Genomic DNA, 19,767 nt, shown 5'->3' with positions numbered 1-19,767 from the left:
ACAAGGCAGATCTTTTAATATTGTGCTTCTTATTATTGAGTTTAACAAATTCAACAATGTAAATAAAAAATAAACATACTAGAGGTTCGAAATAGTTACAGTTTTTTTTATTGTCGGTATTGGCGCTTGTCAACACAAACAGCGCGACAACAGCAGCAAAAGGGGATGGGGAGGAGATGTGGGAGCAGGAGAGAAGTCGAGAAAAGAGCAAAGAGGAGCAAAGCCAGAGTAAGAACAATCCTAATGATGACGTCAAAAACTTTACATTGCTCTAGAAATCTTGCAAATAAACTGGAAGAAGCACAAGCACAATGTGAAAAGCGCATGGGTGATAAAGGTACAATTAAAGGAACACAGGGGGGTGCGATGAGCACCAGAGGGATGTGTGGGTTAAACCTGGCATGAGATGCAGCACCTTGAGGCGAGTGACTGTTACTCTTCCCCGTCAGGGTGTTCAGCACCTACAGCAGTATCTTCCAAATGTAAGTCAGAGTCCCTGTTGTGGAGGAAGGAGGTGAACAGTTCCCATATGTCTTTGGGGCGGAAGCGTGAAGGCATCAGTTCCCAAAAGTTAGCTAGTTGTTCTTGACAGCATGCCACTTAATGGAAGGGGCAGGTTTCCTTCCCCAGTGCATAGCACCCTGCATTTGGCCAGTAGGAGAACCATGGCTGTAATATGATGGCAACCATCTGGTACATCTTTATCATATCTGAGGAGGCCCACCAAAGGCGTGACGAGGGGAGTTTCCAGTGGTCAAGTGGATGGTTGTGAAGACTTCTACCCAAAATGATCCCACACTTGGGCAGTGCCTGGTGAGGTGTATAAGGAAGCTGGCGTGTTTTTACAGCATACACAGCTGAGGTCCGGGACAAGCCCTATTTTAAAAAACTGCATTAGGGTGCGATAGAGATGGCGTAAGAATTTGAAATGAATGAGATGAAGTATGCAGTTGGAGGAGAGTAACTCCAATAGGCACAGCAGAAGGATCACTGCATCCGGAAGGGCAGGGGCAATGTTGTTAGGACAATGCACCCTCTGCCTGAAGGATACAGCTGGCGAGGAGGTTTGTGTGGTGTTGTAAAGGCCAGTGATCATTCTGTGAGAGAGTGGGAAAGTGAGAAGATGCGTCAGTGCCGGGAGGGGCAGCGGTGGGATGGAAAAGTATCATGCAAAGCACGGCATGTGGCTTCTAGTTGGTATATAGTAGTGTATCCAAAAGAGTAGGGGGTGAAGATGCCTCATCTACCAGTGATGGGAGGAAATGGTCATGAGGGTGAAGGTCTGAAAACAGTTTGATGTTGTACTTGTGTGCATGTGCAATTTCCCCCTTATCTAAGAGCAGCGGTATCATAAGTATATTGGTCATAGGGATGGATGGAGTATACAAGAGTGGTAACCCTGCTCTCTTCCTCAAGGTCCCCATGCCTAGGGCACACACTCCACTGTATTAATTTCCAGCCTAGGAGCTTTGTAGGGTTGGTATAGGGCTGTCGACAGAGGACATGAGGCAACGCTCCATCTGAACTGGCATATGCAGTTGGTATGGGGTCAGGTAGAGCCAGTAATATAAAAATTAAGCTTGAGCACAAAGAGCAATCAAAGAAACATCCAGCACACCTAGACTGCCCTGCGCAAGTGATAGGGTGAGAAGTTCCCACGAGGTTCCTGGTTACCCACCCACACCAAAGCCAACATGTTGGATTTTAATTGCTTGATGAATTGTGCCGTAAGTGGCACGGGGATATTAAGGAAGAGGTAAAGGAATTAATGAAGTAATTTGCACCTCATAAATCCTCTAGATCATGGCTTAGCCATATACCCAGATACCGAAGTGGCACCTCTAACCATTTAAAGGGTACTCTTTGGGAAAAGGAAGGATATTATCTGTGAGAGTAAATATAATTGATTTGGCCCAGTTCACCTGTATATCGGAATAGCCTTTGAACCTCACCACCTTGCACGTCAGAGGGGCCAGGTTCTCCTGGGGGTGACAAGCATAAAGGGTAATGTCATCTGTGTACATCAAGGTAACCAAATCTCTGGAAGTAAAGCTTATGACCCTGTTCACAAGACATTGCCATAGTCTCCCCGCCAAGGGCTCCATCGCAATGTGGAAGATAAGCTGTCATAGAGAGCACCCTATTCACTTGCCCTGGTTGACCAGGAAAAAGTTGGAGATGTGTCCATTTAGATGCACTCATGCTGTGGGGAGTGTGTAGAGGAGTTAGATTTGTTTGATGAATTGTGAACTAAGGACAGGCCACTCTAAGAGAGGAAAGAGATATGCCAATTCCAGGAATCAAATGCTTTGGCTGCGTAAAGCAGGGCAGTTATAGCTTGTGGCGTAGGTTCTCATTATCCTAATGAGACTACTTGATTTGGGCAGCAGAATCACCTGAATAGTGGGGTACTGAGTACAGTCACACACCATGTGACACCTGTCTTTCTAATCCGGGGTTTCCGGCCAACTAGCAATGCCTCATCTCCACCTGTGTGCAGGGATGATTGTAGCAACTGGCAGACAGGACTCGTCAGGGGAATCGTGGTTGATCAGATCTCATCCCTTTCTCTCAGTTACATTAGTCTCACACAGGCAAATACAAACAGAAGCAGAGTATATTTCGTTACAGTGTATTGAAGTAACTGCATTTTATATAAAGTGGCATTTATTGCAATAACTAGGATGAAAAAACACACAAGAAGCAAATTTGTGACAAGGAGAGTGAAAAACAAAAAACATTCCCACCATAATGTCACTAAGAATAATATATATACATATTTCCTACCTAAAATATGTTGGAGCACAGCGTGATAAGCCCTAATCCACCCTTCAGGGTTCCCCCCTGGGAAGACATCATCCCCCATACATGAGCAAGGAAGCCTGTTGTCTAAAAAGACACCGTCCCCATGTAGGACAGGAATTCGGCAGTCGCAGCAAGAAGCCGTAGCGAAGACGTTCAGAAGTCAGAGCACAGTTGTAATAAAACAGCCGATGTTCTAAGAAAAGGTCCCCACTTAAGGATATGTATGTTTCCCTGAATGTTGGCGCAGTTGTGCTAACAAATGCCATGGTGTGCTCTATTGTACATACAATACTACCATGGTGTTGTTAGGGGGTCGCAGGGCAGCACAAGGAAACTGGTGCATTGGAGGCGATGCGCCAGTTCCTCTAAATATGGCCCATAGATTTTAGCCTTCTGAGGTCAATCTCCTGGAGGCTGTCATCCTCCAGGCAATCTGCAGTGTTTACAGAGCTTTGGCCCTGCTCTGCCTGGCGAGTGTGGTACCTACTCTCAAAGGAGAGCTTTGATCGTTTAACTTCATGTTTGTCCATGACGAAAGCAGATGGCATAGCAGGTGTCGTCGACAGATGGGCAAATCTATGATGGGGGGCCCCGTTGGGTGCCTAGCCTCTGGCCAAGGAAATCTGGGTGACTGACCCACAACTGCAGATAGCAGGCATCTGTGAGCATGCTGTGGGTTTCAGAACAGAGAGCCGATGGAACCCCGCCATGCTGTGGGGAGGTCTGTATGCCAGGGGCACAAGCGGGTGCAAGGGCTATTGACCAGCACCTGTGGTGGCAATAGTGAACACTGGAAAAAGGTGCAAAAATGCACCACCAATGAGAAGACACCTCAGGAACCACTCCCGCCAAGTCACTTTTGTGAAGTGGTCCAGGAGACCTCAGACCCTGAAGGCCATGGAGACATGGGGCTATGGCAATGAGGTGGCAGCCCAGATTAAGTTGGACACAGTGCTGCATAGTGGAAAATTTATTTTAGGTATGGCTGTCTCAACAAGGAAATGTTTAGGACCTCTAAGGCAATTCAATGACCCAAGCAAGGTGTGCACTGGACTGAAGTGCTTGGTGATTGGCAGTGACAATAGCAGCCCACAGGCAATGAGGCAAGGGCACCCTGCAGTCAAATTTCTGCACAAAAGGCGGGGGGATCCCAGTAATAACAGGTTGTAGCTTGCAGCAGTAGGTACTCTTTCCATTTTGGGGTCAATAGGGAGGGCCGGCTGGGGACGACCTCGCCCAGATAAGTGGCGAACAAGCAAATGAGCAGGTAATGTAGGCTAAGGGCAGGAGCCAAACTCACTGGCCCATTGGCAGGAAGCAGCTTTTTTTTCTATACCAACAGTGGCCAGCCCTCCCACCGTCAAGGCCGCTCGCCGCTAACCAGGCAGGACAGTCTGCCCAAAATAGTTATATTTAGAATGATAACAAGGTATTAAATTACATGATAGGCTACTATACATGTGCTCCTATATAAAATAATCTTTAAACAGCCCAGAATGCACAATTAGGATTAATCTGGAGCTTCAAAATTAAAAGCTGTTCAATGGCTCCCTATCATAATCGGGATCCAATCAAATGTTTGGATTTTAATCGTGTATACCTTCTTCACACCTTACCATTGAAATCTCTCAACACAGCTTAGGAAGGTCACTTCCTGCAAATGCCTCCACTTCAAATGTGTGTCAAAGCTCACATCCTAAGGTGGACCCATATTTTCTCATCAAAACATCCTTCTTTGGATATCATATCTTCCACCTCTAAGTCTCTGCAAAGGTTGACAAATTAGGTTTGGTTTTCATCAACACAGAATATCCTGCTAAATTGTTTTTATTGAAATATATGAAATCAGACAACATGTCGCTACTATAGTGTTTTCTTGCCGCACAATGGTTACTAGCAGTTTTGATAAGGAAACCAGAATTACAGAGAATGGGAGGAAGATGATACTATGTTCAGTCCTAACATCACCCTGTTTACCCTCAAAGGTGAGAGCATTCCGGTCACAAAGGTCCCCCTGCAGACCATCAACAACTCTGTTCCATGGAAAATCCACAGTGAAGAGGATTACAAAAAGCATGTCTTATTCTGTGGGACAGAGCTAATACAGTCAAAAACATCGGGTATGGGACCAGCAAAGGCAGTTGTTCTTCAGACTGGTAAGTTGATAGAGGCCATTACCATTCCTTCACTCATATAGTAATGGAAACTATATTTTTGATTGTGACTTTAAATTTTATTTTTCATTAACAATATACTACAGATACTATGGGCAATGCAAATATGTTAATACAAATTTAAATGATTCTACACCATAAATGTATGGAACGCAGTTTCCTTGTTCTTTGGCTGTGCTTGTAAACTCTTTACAAGAGACTACATCTACAAATATTTACTTGAAGAAGAGATGAGTCTTCAAAACGTATTTGACCTAATCCACTCCTCCAGGATCATAACACAAGAATAAATACTGAGGGGCCCCACTTACACCTCCTGATCCCCATATCTAATTGGCTATTTTACCTTCTTTGCATTGCTATCCCGTCTTTAAGAAGAAACATGTTTTAGAGCTATTGTAAAAGGATGACTATGGCAAAATCATAATAGAAATAGCAGGCAGCAAAAACAACAAAAATTGAAATCAAGTCAAGACGTTCATTGACCTTCTGATCAAAAACCAGCAAACTGGAGCTTTCAGTGTCTGGTTTGATCAAAAACCAGTAAGCTGGATCTCTCAGTGTCGGGTTGGAGATTAGTGCAAGGGAGCATAAAAATGTCAGTCCGAATCTGTTGTGTCAGCTCCTTCTTGAAGAAGGGCAAGAAGGAAATAGTTCAGACAAGTGTATCATAGATTTCGACACTGACACACAATTGCACTTTTTACCAAAAACTACTGAATCAAAGCCTTTCTCAGATGAGCTATTGCTGAATCTTAGACTTTGGGCCTGATTACAACTTTTGAGGATGGTGGTAAACCGTCCCAAAAGTGACGGATATACCACCTACCGTATTACGAGTTCCATAGGATATAATAAACTCGTAATACGGTAGGTGGTATATCCGCCACTTTTGGGACGGTTTAACACCGTCCTCCAAAGTTGTAATCAGGCCCTTTGTGTCTTAGAGTGGAGTCTGAATTGACTCTAGAAGAGGAGGAAGGAAAGGTAGATGGTCAAATGTGAGGAAGATATATTGGAGAATAAAAAAATGGATACTAACCCAGGAAGGTTTGTGAAGTGTTACTGTATGAAAATTCTGTAATCAGAATGCACTCTACCCATCTTTCTGAATTGTTCATAAAAACACCTTTGATATTGTTTAAGAGTTTGATTTTCACTTTCTGTCTCTGTTTGGGGATGGTAACTTGTGGGCACAAAATACACTACCCTAGGTGTTCTCAAAAGGGTTCTCCAAAGTCGATGTCAGGATTGAGACCATCTGTTTTAACTAATGACATAGGGGAGTCCATGTGATTTGACGACTTCCTTGAGAAATACTCATGCAAGTGTGGGAGCAGTTGTAAGTTTTTCCAGTGGACTAAAGTATTCTGTTTTCAATGTTTTCATGAGATTGTTGATAATTATCAGTAGAACAGTCCTTCTTCCTGATGATGGTAAATCTGGCAGGCTAAGCAGTGGTTGCAGCCAATAACAGTTCCAATAGACCTTACTCTGTGCACAGATGCTGTATTATTTAACATATTTTCAGAGTTCTTCTCACTTGTGGCCAATAAAATTGTCTGATTACCAAGTCGTGTGTCTTGAGAATTCTTGGATTTTCTTCTGCCAAGGATGCATATCTCTATTTCATTACTGGTTCTTGTATTATTGACTCCAGGATGTAAATATTTCCCTTAATGTGACAGAAGCTCATTTTCTATCATTTGGTATTGTAGGCTTTGTGAAATCCATTCTTTTAATTCGAGAGTCTGAAATATTTCTTTTAAGGACTATAGCAATCTCTTGTTCTTCCTGCTGTGGCCAAATGTGATGTGTGATTGATCTTCAGTCTTCGCTCATCTTCTTGTCTGCACAAACCATCTGCTTTTCAACATCAGTTTCCAGGTCTGTAAGTAATCTCATACTGGAGCCTGGAAAAGAAGATAGACCACTTAGTATGACTTGGGGTCATTCATTCCATTGGCTTTCAGTATCATAAATACATATGATCTGTCTAAATTGTGTGGAGCCCCCTCAAAGTAAAGTTGTCAATGAGCCTAAGCATCTTTTACAGCCATACCTCTGTCATAGATTGTATAATTACATTCTGCAGCATTAATGGTTCTTGTGAATTAGGCTACTTAATGTAAAGAACCAGTCTCTGGATCTTTAGGGGGATACAATAGAACCAACTGCATAAGAACAAACATCAGTTTCCAGGATAAAGGGTGATTCATTATCTGGATCGTTTAGAGTAGGTGCCGGAGTGAAGATCTCTTTACATCTCTGAAATGCTTTCTCCTCTTCTCTGCCCCAATCAAATATGACTCTCTTTGTGCGAGTCAAGAGATAGGCCTCACAAACTCTGTGAATACTTTCACTAACTGTCCTTAGAAATTAGTGAATCTTAGAAACCTTTCACTGGTTTAGAAGATGTACAACCTTGTACTTATTTTTCTTTAATTTGGTCTATATATATTTTGTTATAAAAAAACCTCGACCCCAGAAAAAAACATAAGGTTACTTTGAATAGACATTTTTTATCTTATCGAACCAGGAGTGTCATACAGTTCCCTTAAAGTATGGTCACCCCCACAATTTATTTTTCCAATTCTGATGTCTAAGACTCTAACATTGCACTGGAACCTGCTAATCAGCCTCAAGTGCCAGTGCTTCCTCCCTAAAATTATATGCATGTGACTTGGTAACCCCAATTGACAAGGACTTAAATCTCCTTATAAGTCCCTTGTAAGTGGTACCAGTGGTAGCCAGGGCATGGAATTTAAAGGGGTCACCAGAGCTTGAAGAACTGGTTGTGCCATCGTGAATGACCTAAGTAAAAGGATGACAGCTGTCCTGCCATTGCAGACTGCATGAGCAGTGCAAACTGCTCAAACTCAATGTTACCCTAACCATGAATGACAAGGTCAAAGCAATATTTTTAATGTATTCCAATCACTCCTAAGGTTGGCCTCCTGAGCTCAGGAGGCAAGGTCAGTGTGCATTTATATTAAAGGTGTGGACATATAAGTGCAAGCTTATGTGCCCCTATAGTAGACCGTTCGATTAATGGCTACTATAAGTGCTCAAGGGCCATGGGATATCATGGGCTGGCATTGGGGCACCCTGAATGCCAACTCCATTATAGTCCCTCTAAAAAGTTTCATGTTTTGCATCAGCTTGTCTCATCAAACACGACTTTTTGAAGCAAATTCAGATTTAATGTGGCATTTACCCAGGTGGCTCACTTAGAGGTTGCCTGGTCATCTTGACAGCCAACAACTGTTTGGTTGCTACTCAAATCAATGCCCCCTGTTCCCATATCAGCAAAGTACAAAAGACATCCTGTTTCATAATGCAGACAAAGCAGGTGCCAAGTTGAGGGTATCTAATTAATCAAATATCAATCCATTAACTCTCAAATTGCCACCTTTCCTACTGGATAATCCTCTATTTATAGGATGAACATATGATAATAAGTATTAGTAGAAAATCAAAGGAGAGCAGCAATGCCTCTTGCAATTAATTCCTATTTGATTTCAAGTGGCAGAAGATACAAAGACATGGAATGACAGAGATTAATTTGAAGTCTATAGAAGGGTTGAGTTCATTAATCATCCTTATAAGGAGAGTTTAGGCCTAGGTTTCAGAGCCTGCCTGACTTCATACTGTGGGATGGGGGTTGACAGAGATTTCATGATGGAGAAATCCCATAATAGCAATGCGATGTCATTATTGTGTGCTTGCGTATCATGGCATGCATTGTCATTGATTGTTTCAATACTAACACAAGATTGTTCCAGAGCTCCCTTAGCCTATAGGGACTAGTCCCCAGCTTCCTTTCAAACAATCACTGCACCCCAGGCTTGCCAATGGATTTCTCAAATGTAAATGGTCTAGTGCATTGTGGTAATCACAGTCCTTACCTCATGCAAGTTTCAGACGGCTACTACCAGACAAAGGCTGCGTTTTCTACTACCAAGACTTTGTTTGGGCCAGTCGGGCTACAACTACCTTTGTTTGACAGTGTACCTTAAGGGAGCTCTGCAGCTTCCTCAACCAGCCATGTCAGTGGCCCCATTGTTGAGTTTTTTCATCCCTTTCCACACCAGCACTGCCCAGGCAGCAAAACCAGCATCTCTGGCTCCAGCGTTCAGCACCAAGGACAGTGAGGACAACTACGTACTGGGGCCCTACAAGGCTGGTGAAATTGAACTGAATGTTGAAATCTGGCATGGGACCTGCATCACCTTACTCACCCATTTGTTTCCTCTGGACTCAACCTATAAGGGACCAAGTGTCACTCATTTGTTTTCCATTGACTGCAACATTATCAGTTTGCAGTAGTTAAATGCACTGATTTATTTTTCCTTTTGATATCCATAACTCTGGTTATACTTCTCCGATTGACTTCGTTTTGGTGTCTAATATTATGTACAAATCTGCATTCATTTTATAAATTTTATAAATTGATGTCTTATTTCTTTCAAATTGTATCAATTACTTATCACCCATGTGGGTACTCTGACACATGCTCCTCCTGTAAATCCTGATTGCTCAATGCCACACTATGAGGACTGAGCTTGGGAATTATTAATGTGAATCCAAAGGACCTATTTGGGTTGATGTAGAGGTATTACATAGTAAAGTAAAAAAAAGCCTCACTGCATAATACCCCCATCTTTCCTACAAGGAGTATTCCAGTAACCTCTTCAAAATGTGTAGGCCCTGTTTGTGGTGTTGTTCAAGTGATTTTGAAAAGATTAAAGTGTAAACAGCATAAATGACTAAATAGAAATCCAGCAAATCTTTGAAAATATTGTTGGCAATATTTTGAAATGCTGCAGGAGTGTTATACATACCAAATCATCAACCAAGCATTCACAATGCTTGTATCAGTTAATGAAGGCCATCCTTCACTCATCTTCGTTTGATTCTCACCAAATTATAGGGGCCGCTTAAATCTAATTTTGAAAAATTGTTTGCTGATCTGAGAGAGTTGATATAAGAGGTAGCTGATATCTATTGTGTACATACTCCGCTCCTAGATTTGGAAAGCAAAAGATAGGCACACCAGCCGATGAGGTAGCATGTTGTATGCATACCCCTGGTAGAGTTTCCTTTGAGTCACTAGAAAGCACTTAATCTTCTCTCCTTTTTCCTTGATACACGTGCCCATAGGGATTTTCAACTTCTGTCAGAAGATCAATTGGATAGTCATGTGACCACTGTGGTGGTAATTAGTCTACCCCTTTCTTATTGAACATATCTTTGAAGCCTTTATAAAGTTTTCGGATAGTGAGGAAGAGGTTCTGGCCCAGAATTATGTTAACATGGTGCAGCGCGGTGCTGTGCCTAAAATATCAGCGCCACGCTGCACAACTTTCGAGACACAGAGGTATGCTGTATTTAGAGGAATACGGTGCGCCCCTGCATTTCCCCCTGCGCTGCCGCTGAATAGGCCTGACCACAGTGCAAGGGTGTCTGCATTGAGGGGATAGATTGTTTATGTGCAGGAAGGTGTAAATTCCAGCACATAAACAATCTATAATGGTGATTTAGCACTTCTAAGTGTGCTGAAAAATGCAGCACACATAGAAGTACCAAAGTGTCATTTTGAACGATTACTTATGTGCAGTAAGGTGTCACTTCATGCACGTAAACAACCATCCAAGGCATTATGCTTCTTCTATGTGTGCTGCAAAATGCAGCACACATGAAAAAATAAAATAACAATAAGGGATAAAAGCATTCCTCCTCGTTTTGCCATGCTAACACCACCCTTGCAGTGCCATTAGTTTTTGGAGCTGCCTCAGGTTTATGACAACTCATAAATCTGAGGTAGCGTCAAATGCAATTGGTGATGCGGTGGAACGCACAATGCAACACCCATTGCACACGCCTCTGGTGCCGAAATCTGCGTCTGAAGGACCCATATTTACAAGAAGGTGTAACACCACAAAAAAAGTGGCATTACAGAGCAGTGCTTAGCGTTGCCTGAGCGTCACGAACAGTGATGCTCCGGTGGTGCTAGGGGCTCTTAAATATGGTCCTTAATCTTTAACTCTCCACAAGTTAGGACTATTTTCTGTTTCTGACCTTGATCTGGAAAATACTTGATATAATCACATTGAGGAAGGAAACCAACCTTCTGTTCCTTACAATCAACCTGAGGAGTATGCTTACAAAGCAAATAGTTTCTTAAAATCACTGGGCAGGTAGGGGCTTCAGAGAGATTTAAACTTATATTTTCAATATGTTAATTTTCTAGAGGAATCACCAAATCTGTTGTTTCTCAGCAAACAACTTGCTTGAACAGAGCTTTCCCATTGTTTCCCAAAATGGCATATGCTTTCTACTTTTTTAGGAAGTTGGTGCAAAGAGTGAAATGACTGCTCCATAAAACATCCGAATGGCATACTATTTAATAGTGTCAACAACATCAAGGATCCTTCAAGTGTTAAGACCTAGGTTTGCCAGTTATGGATGGGCCCTGTCAAGTCCAGCGAACTGAGGACAGTCTTAGTTACTTTGTTTGCAGACTGCAGAGTATATCCATAATGCATTCTGCTATCTTTAGTCTTTCTCTTTTAAAGTGAGAGTCTTTCAGATGTTCCTATTCTGCATTGGTTCTTCAAGGAACTTTACTGCATTGGGTTCTTTATAAAAAATTATCTGAGATAGAAGGATCTTCCATGGTGTGTTTGATTTTTCAGTGCATCCATTAGGTCTTCTCATAGTCCTTGAGAAAATGTGTCTGCAGAAGCTAAACTGTCCAATTGGCTCCCTCCAATAAAAGCCAGAGCTAGCTCCTCAAAGCAAGGACACCTCTAAAATCTTGTCACGGACTGAACAGTCCAGTGTGTGCAGCTACTCTAGTATGATTTGTGCCAAAACTCATCATAAATTACTTTATAAATGTCAGAAAACTGGAAAGCAAGGGGCCTATGCTAATGCGTTTTTGAATCAAGCACAACAGCATAAATGATACTTTGGGCTGATAAGTAGTGAACTACTGCAATTTAGCCACAAATTCAGATTACATTGGACCATAAAGGATTAAAACAGCTGACGGTCTTCTGAGAACTTTTCAGGTGCTGTGATAGCAGTGGTAGAAAAAGGAGTGTCAGGAGATCCTAGTGTGGAACTTCCGCCTCTCATGTTAACATTACCCAGGGTGAGATTAGGCCTTGTCTGAGGTGGAGGTTTGTTAGTTTTGTTTAGAGACCGGTGACCTCCCTGCCCTAGCTATTATGGGTTTGACACTAGGTTGGCGGGTGGAAACCCAAGTTTCCGCACACTGGCCTAGTGAAAAATGGGCTACAGTATTGTCCTTGGCTCGTAATTGAGCCGGTGGCATTGCTCTAGCCTGCAGGGTGCACCAGCACCCTCGTGCAGACAGTGAACATTATGACTGTGCTGGGAAGGGGGGCCCTGGACTGCCTGTGCCAAGTGCATGGGCAGCGCAGAGGCCCTCTTGTGGCCCACTGCACCTGTTCTCCCCCAGCTTTTTCATGGTGGTGTTGCCACCATGAAAAGGCAGGCGGAGAACAAGATTGTAATCCTCTGGGAAGCTCTGCTTGCAGGGCTTGCTTAGAGGATTAGGATCCCTGCCACCACCAGACCACCGGGATCCAAGATCCTGGTGCATTGGTGGCGGTCTAGACGGCCACCACAAGTGTGGCAGTCTATAGACCACCATACTCGTAATGACCCCCATAGTGTTTCCCCACATGACCGATGTTAACACCCTTAAAAGAAACACAAAATTACTCACAGACCGGTCATGCAATAGTCCATATTCCAACTATGAAATTCTACGATTTTCACCATGAAAAAATACCAACATAATGTATGAAATTTCTTGCACCTGATTTCCATGCTTTCCGTTTAGGATAGACCAAAAGATGTACTGGGAAACTGAAAAGGGATATACATAAAACATGAGTTAATCTTTCAAAGTATACTTTACATGCTCAACATTTTGTTCAATAAAGTAAATGAAATTCCCATTTTGTGATATATATTTGCAATAATCTTTCTTTTTAGGATTCAATACAGCTAAGGGTGATTTGGTGAGGTCCATTCTCTATTCAAAGCCGGTTGATGCCAAACTATACAGAGATGCAATCAGATTCCTCCTCGCTCTTCTGATCATTTCCCTTATTGGAGTTACCTATTCATTGATCGTGCACACAAGGAATGGAGTAAGTCAAATTTCAGATATGCATGGCATCATTCACAGCACGTAGCTTTCCCTGAATCTAGCTTTTTCCATCTCTAGTCATCTTGACAGTCAACAACTGCTTGGTTGCTACTCAAATCAATGCCCCCTGTTCCCATATCAGCAAAGTAAAAAAAAACATCCTGTTTCACAATGCAGACAAAGCAGGTGCCAAGTTGAGGGTATCTAATTAATCAAATATCAATCCATTCACTCACCAATTGCTGTTATAGTGGCCACCTTTCCAACTGGATAATCCTCTATTTATAGGATAAACATATGATCATAAGTATAAGTAGAAAATCAAAGGAGAGCAGTAATGCCTCTTGCAATTAATTCCTATTTGATTTCAAGTGGCAGAAGATACAAAGACATGGAATGACAGAGATTAATTTGAAGTCTATAGAAGGGTTGAGTTCCTTAATCATCCTTATAAGGAGAGTTTAGAAACCACAGGACCTAATAACCTATTTGGTGTGTTTTACCATTTTAAGTTGAGGGTGTTTTTCTTTTTTTGCTTAATTGTATTTTTTTGTAAGGTAATAATAATTTTACTGCAATCTTCAGATAGGAATTCAGACCCTTATTTTGTTTTCTGACAGAAGGCTTTCAATGTGATTATTAGGAATTCTATTCCATGTGAGCTCATGTTTGGGAGATGTTTGACTCTCCAAGATTCTGTGTTCTGAAGGATCATGCTGATGTGTGGTATATCTTCAACAAAGGTTCTTTTTAGCTCACTGAAGGGACTGAACACAATGGGGGGCAGATAGAATCTTTGAGGGTCTTGACACAGCAAGGACTGGTCAGCAGTATCCTATCCCATCTTCTATACAAATAGTTTCCAGTTGGACTAGAAGGAGCTGCTTGTTAATGTCAAGAATATGGAGAAGCTCTCAGTATTTATAGTTTGAAAGACTACAAAAAGGCATCAGGAAAGGCAATAGGTCTAGCATTGGCATGCTGATGCAGCAGTTATTTTTTTTTTGCATTTTTTATTTAAAATATTGTTCACAAAGCAAACAAAAAAGGAACCAAATTGCCATCCACATGTGTCCACCATGCATTTCTAATACAAAATAAATACCTAATAAATGGAAACAATACTGAGTGAAGTGGGTGTTTTTCTAGTGATCTACTGATTTTCTATTAAACAAAAACAATCCTTTTATTGTATAGTATATTTTACCATTATGTTTTTGAAGTTGACAGGAAGAAACCATCACTCAATCAAGTGCTCAATTTTTAGGCAGATAAAATGTCACACGGTCACTAAAACACTTTCTGATTCTAACATCAACTTTAAAAAGAAAACAATAGATAAATCATCCTGTTACTGAGCACCTAAAGTACAAGCAACACCAGTATGCCTTTTTAAATATATTTTCCATAAATATGATTGAAAAGGAACCTTTGTGCCGTCACTCAAAGTGACGGGAGCCAATGGTAAAATGGACTGACCCACTAACCAATGTAGCTTGCTATGGTTGGCAAAAGCACATATAATGACAATGTAGGAGACCAATGGATTAAGTCGGCTGATCAAAAAACCCTTTATGTAGATATATTGCGTATGTGTTTGTTGAAAACGTATGAAAGAAATTAATTGGGGTGAATGGTAATGATAAAGTAAACAAACCTGTTAGGTCCAGTCAAAGGTTTCAACAATGCAAAGCTGAGTTCATCCCCCTAGTAACCATGGAAAAGAGCAGAGAGGCAAAAAATTTGAGAAATGTGTAAAGACAGAACACAAATATCCCACTGCAATGTATATAAAGATAAGTATGAAAATAAGAAACCGGACACCAAAATATCTAAAACCCACTGAGGGGAACCGGAGCTATTACATTTTAAAGATTAAGCAAAATATAGCACCAAATGACATAAAGTGCGGATGATTGTCTCTGGAAGCAGTAGAATGGGACCTTGGCACAATTTCAGGTTGACCACGGGGGAATCCATGATAGAAGTCCCATTTCAGAAAGCGACTGTTGTGACTGTGTCAACATTGAAATTTCTTCTAAGTCCAAGTGGAGAATGAGACTTGACACTTTTTGAAGAGGAAAATGTTCACTGTGTGGGTCGCTCCTGAAACTGTACCCTCCGCTGTGGAACCAAAGTCCAAACATATGAAGTAGGTTGATTCCTTTAAAACTTTAGAGACTTCTCACTGAAGATTTTCCAAGTCCCATTGCTGAATAGGACTCAGTCATGTTTTCAGAGGTGCTGAAATCTTTGAGAGAGATGAAGCTGCAATCCAATCTGATGCTGTGAAACTGCTGGCCAGATCCATTTTCCGATGGGTCACAATGAATCTCAAGAGAAAGAGTTTTCCAAAAGTTTTTAAACTTTCTACTGGTGCCCAACCTACTGTACTTGTACACTTTTATGGGCTGAATGACCTGATGGGAGGCAATCACCAATGAAGTAGGAGTTTCCACTGTCAACTATTCCCACTTTTGCAGTAGTTCTTGTTTGCTCAACTGTAAGCAAAGCTACAGGGCACCTTATCCCAAAACTCCAATATGGCAAAACCTATCTCTGCTTGTACAGAGCTTTTGTGCCCACACCTCCACTGGTTTGGCCAAGGTAATGAGCAGTTTCCACCTCTGTGGTCATTTAAAACCAGTTCTAAGGGTATCTTTTCTCCCACAGATTACGGTGCCAAGTTGACTATGGGGACAAAGACTGGGCCTTTCTAGGTGCCATCTGACATATTTTACTTGTGATAGCATAGGCCCCTTTAAAGTTACATAAGTTCTTTGGTCCACCTCAGCTAGTCTTTCTATCAGAGGAAAACAATACATCCCCACTTCAAAGCTATTGTCTCTAATCTGAAAGCAGTTTTTACACATCATTAAGGTAAAGTATTTGATTAACAACTGCTAGAAAGCTAATGTAAATTACCCTCTAGGGGCTTCAGCCAGGGGAAAGTTAACTTACAAAAAATACATTTTAATAAGTATTTATTAAAAATCCAATTTCACCATCAAATCGGGCTCTACAATAAATATTATAAAGAATGTTGAATTATGTTTCTAGCTGGATTCAAACCAAGATATAGAATCAATAGTTTGATCTGTAATCAAATTTTCCTGGTAGGACAATCAGAGTCTTTCACAAATAAAATAAGATTTTCAGGGCTTTTCACTACAGGGACATGATACCATTACATTTCTGTGTGTCCCATTTTCAAATACTATGAACTCTACCTAATGGGCAGTGATTTATTGAACAATTCACTATTTTGGATACCATGGGTGAAATCTGCACTAAACTGCAGTTTTACCATGGGAATGACTGGAAAATAGTTTGACGCACCAATATTATAGGAAATAGGTACCCCATATGCAGAACTGTTGGCAATTTCCACTTACTTGCAATTATTCTGGCACATTATCTTTTTTCTCTGACTGAAATCCTGATTGGATTCTAGCCGTTAAATCTCCATACTGTGGCAAGTTAATTACTCTGCTGGGCAGAAGGAGGATCAAAGGGCTTCCGCACAATAGGGGCATTTTTGACTCATAAGGGCTGATCCTGAAAGAGGAATATCAAACATATCCTTCTAAGCAATTATTTTCATGATATTTGTGCCCTAAAGAAAGGGCACTGTGAGAGATGGGTACTACCCATTTTATCCTTCTGAATTTTTCACTTTGGCCTACCTGGTTTATGAACTTCTACCATAATTGAGTCCTACCTCCTAAGTCAATCTCACATTCGGTACTGTTATAAAGTATTTGGACTGCTAACAGCCAATAACATAAGAACCACTGATGTGCAGCTAGTGTAATATGCTCTGGGCTGGTTGCACAAGAACATGCACACATATGATTGTGCACATGTGTGTGGGCTCAGTGTGTGAGACTACCAACTAACTTGTCACTAACTAAATAAGAGGAAACCTCCTGAACCCTGTATCACAGCACAGTTTTCTTTTAAAATGGATCTCACCCACATAGCCTTTTGCAGCATAATTCATCATCAAGTCCTCACCTGGTATTGAGGGTTCACCTGGGTGGGTTTAAACACATTTTTGGGGGAGCTGTCTGTTGCTGTGGTTAATCTCATGAATTGGAAAAGGAAATAATATCTATAGAGTTAAAAAAGCCTTTAGGTATCCTAAGTGCCAGTGTATTATTTTGTTCACAGGAACGATTTGGCTGATTAAAATCATACAAAGGGTGTATCTGAAAAACAATGATTCTCTCATCTCTGATTAGTGAACATGCTTCAGCTGATTTTGACATCTGTTTGCTCTGCTTTCACGAGGACCTACCATGTCTCAAATTAAATTCAAACACCAACATAGTCTTACCATTCACTCATACATCCTTATGCAAAATACCTGAATTCTTGGCTGGCTGGTGACTTTTATAGTATCTGAAAAACAGGAGATAACTGTATAGTTCATCATAAATTTCCAGAAATACATGGTACTATAGATATTATACCTCAATACAGGGTAACTTAGTGGTGCAAAGCATGCTATATCACACACATGAATAGTAGACATCCTTAATCATGTGTGCTCATTTATGGGCAAAGAGAGGTTGTTCAAAACTCAAAGCATTTTGTGTTCAGGATGCACTGGTTTCTATTTTCTAGCTTTGTAGGATATCTCCAGTCAAATAGCCTGGAAAGTATTGGTACTAACCTGTGCAGGCCTTACAAGAAGGGTGGGCCTTAATAGTGTGAATAATATGTAGAATGCTTTGCTTTATTATACATTATGGGTGAATTCTGTGCAAGACTACAATTTAAGCATAGTTAGACATAGAGACTCAGTTGACCCACCAGTGGTATACCGAATGCAAAATGGACATTTAATTGCACACATATGCACTCCTTATAACACTTTAAGGTTTATCTCTTTATCTCTTTTCTCCAACTACACTCCTAATTAGATTTAAACCTTTGAACAACCTTGCTGGGCTAAGTTAATTACTCTGCTGGCCTGCTGTAGGATCGAAGGCCTCATAACACAATTGAGCCATTAGTCAGTAATTAGAAAGGAAAGGGTGGGGAAAGGATTTGAATTTGCTAATTACTTTTCACCCTGCACCTGGAATAAGTGTCTCAACCCCATGGAAATAATGGCAGACTGACCTCTGAAGCCAGTCACAGACTTTGAAGAGATGGAGGAAGGGACCAGGCAGCTGTGGCAGTTAGAGGCGGGGATTATGTCTGTCAACAGAACATCTGAAGGCACCATGTTGAAAAGTCCCAAAATGCTGTCAGGCTGGGTAGGGCATGGGTGGAGTAACGATATGTTATCCTAGCATTTGGCAGATGTGCCTACCTTCTGGAATATTCCACCCTACCTGAACACAACTACAGAAGGGAAATATGTTAGAGAAAAATCTAGACCTGTGAGAGTGACCATGCCTAAAGACTCTGGCACTAACCCACAACAACCACCCTGAGAAGGCCTTGGACTTCTTTGTCTGGCTACTTGGTTCCAGGTAAGGAGACTGAGGACATATTACTTGTCATCTTTTGCAACTAATAAACTGCTTTCCCATCTTTCACAACTAATAACCTGATCTCCTATAGTGTCTTTTTATAACAGAAATCTAATATATTTATGTTTCCCTTTTTGCTTATTGGTGTAACTGCAACAACCTTTTCTATGTACAGTGCTCTGATACCTTTGAGTCAAGAATTAAATAAAAAAAAATACAATACTTAGGTTTGTAGCTCTGGTGTTACCTACTAGTCGAAATCTGGACTCCTCTGGATTTAATGGAAGTCCTCTGTTAGTTGTTTAGCAAATTCATCAGGTATACATTTTCGTCAGCAGTTGGTGGACTTGTCCTGTTTTATGTTATAAGAAACATTCCTGCAAAGTGGAGGGAAGTTGATTTTTTTAACAGGAGTGGATGTTGACGTTATGTATTGTGTTTGCAAAAATTCAGAGGACTACATCTTTTGTTACACTTAAAAAGATGTACTAGGAGAATTTTTATCCCAAAAGTGATAATCATATCAAGAATGTGATTTGTCCTTTGATACCATGACAACATATCTTGACTTATCATGGGTATTTCTGATTAACACTATCAGGATGAAAATTCTCTTCCTACAATTTGGAAGCATACAGATATTCAGTTACCACTGAAATACTACTGAACAGCTGACAGGGCCCTCGACTGGGACATGTAAAACACCTTGACTTTACAAGATGAAAGTTTTATCACAACATATTATATATTAGGGAAATAAGAAAACTGGCCTTGGAAAAAGAGTCCTACAAAAGACATGTTGACTCTCATTCTTTACAATATATAAACTAGAAACCATATTTTGTTTTGAAAACAATGGCAGTGTAATAGTGAAGGATGTCTAAAGATTGTCTTGTTTTTACATATGAATATGTGGCTATTTTTCTTTACATTCACAAGTGGTAAACATGTTATGTTCGGAAAAGGCTGCATATTTAAAATGTTTTCATAACAATGATAGAATAAAGCTGTTTTTGTTAATATGTAATATTCACTCTCCTGTGCTAATGTTCTTAATGGAAAATGTATGCATAACATTGTTGTACAGTGCTCCTGGGATCAGCCCGAAATGTTG

The 19,767-nt window shown here is 40.9% G+C and overlaps 1 protein-coding gene across 4 annotated transcripts in view; it reads left to right on the top strand.

Annotated features, from left to right (window-relative positions):
• LOC138265205 (probable cation-transporting ATPase 13A4) overlaps positions 1 to 19,767 on the top strand; it is a 268,240-nt gene that overhangs the window by 65,034 nt on the left and 183,439 nt on the right. For 3 of the 4 annotated variants that reach the window (XM_069212753.1, XM_069212757.1, XM_069212754.1), the window contains 2 exons: positions 4,791 to 4,961; positions 13,011 to 13,168. In XM_069212753.1, coding sequence (XP_069068854.1) covers positions 4,791 to 4,961; positions 13,011 to 13,168 — 329 coding nt within the window. The remainder of the gene's footprint in view (positions 1 to 4,790; positions 4,962 to 13,010; positions 13,169 to 19,767) is intronic. The other variant, XM_069212755.1, reaches the window with a different exon arrangement.

The sequence above is a fragment of the Pleurodeles waltl genome, chromosome 11 (genome assembly GCF_031143425.1).
Source record: "Pleurodeles waltl isolate 20211129_DDA chromosome 11, aPleWal1.hap1.20221129, whole genome shotgun sequence".
NCBI classification, from domain to species: Eukaryota; Metazoa; Chordata; class Amphibia; order Caudata; family Salamandridae; genus Pleurodeles; species Pleurodeles waltl.
Note: the sequence above shows the minus strand (reverse complement) of the source record. Positions and strands in the feature narration are given on the sequence as shown.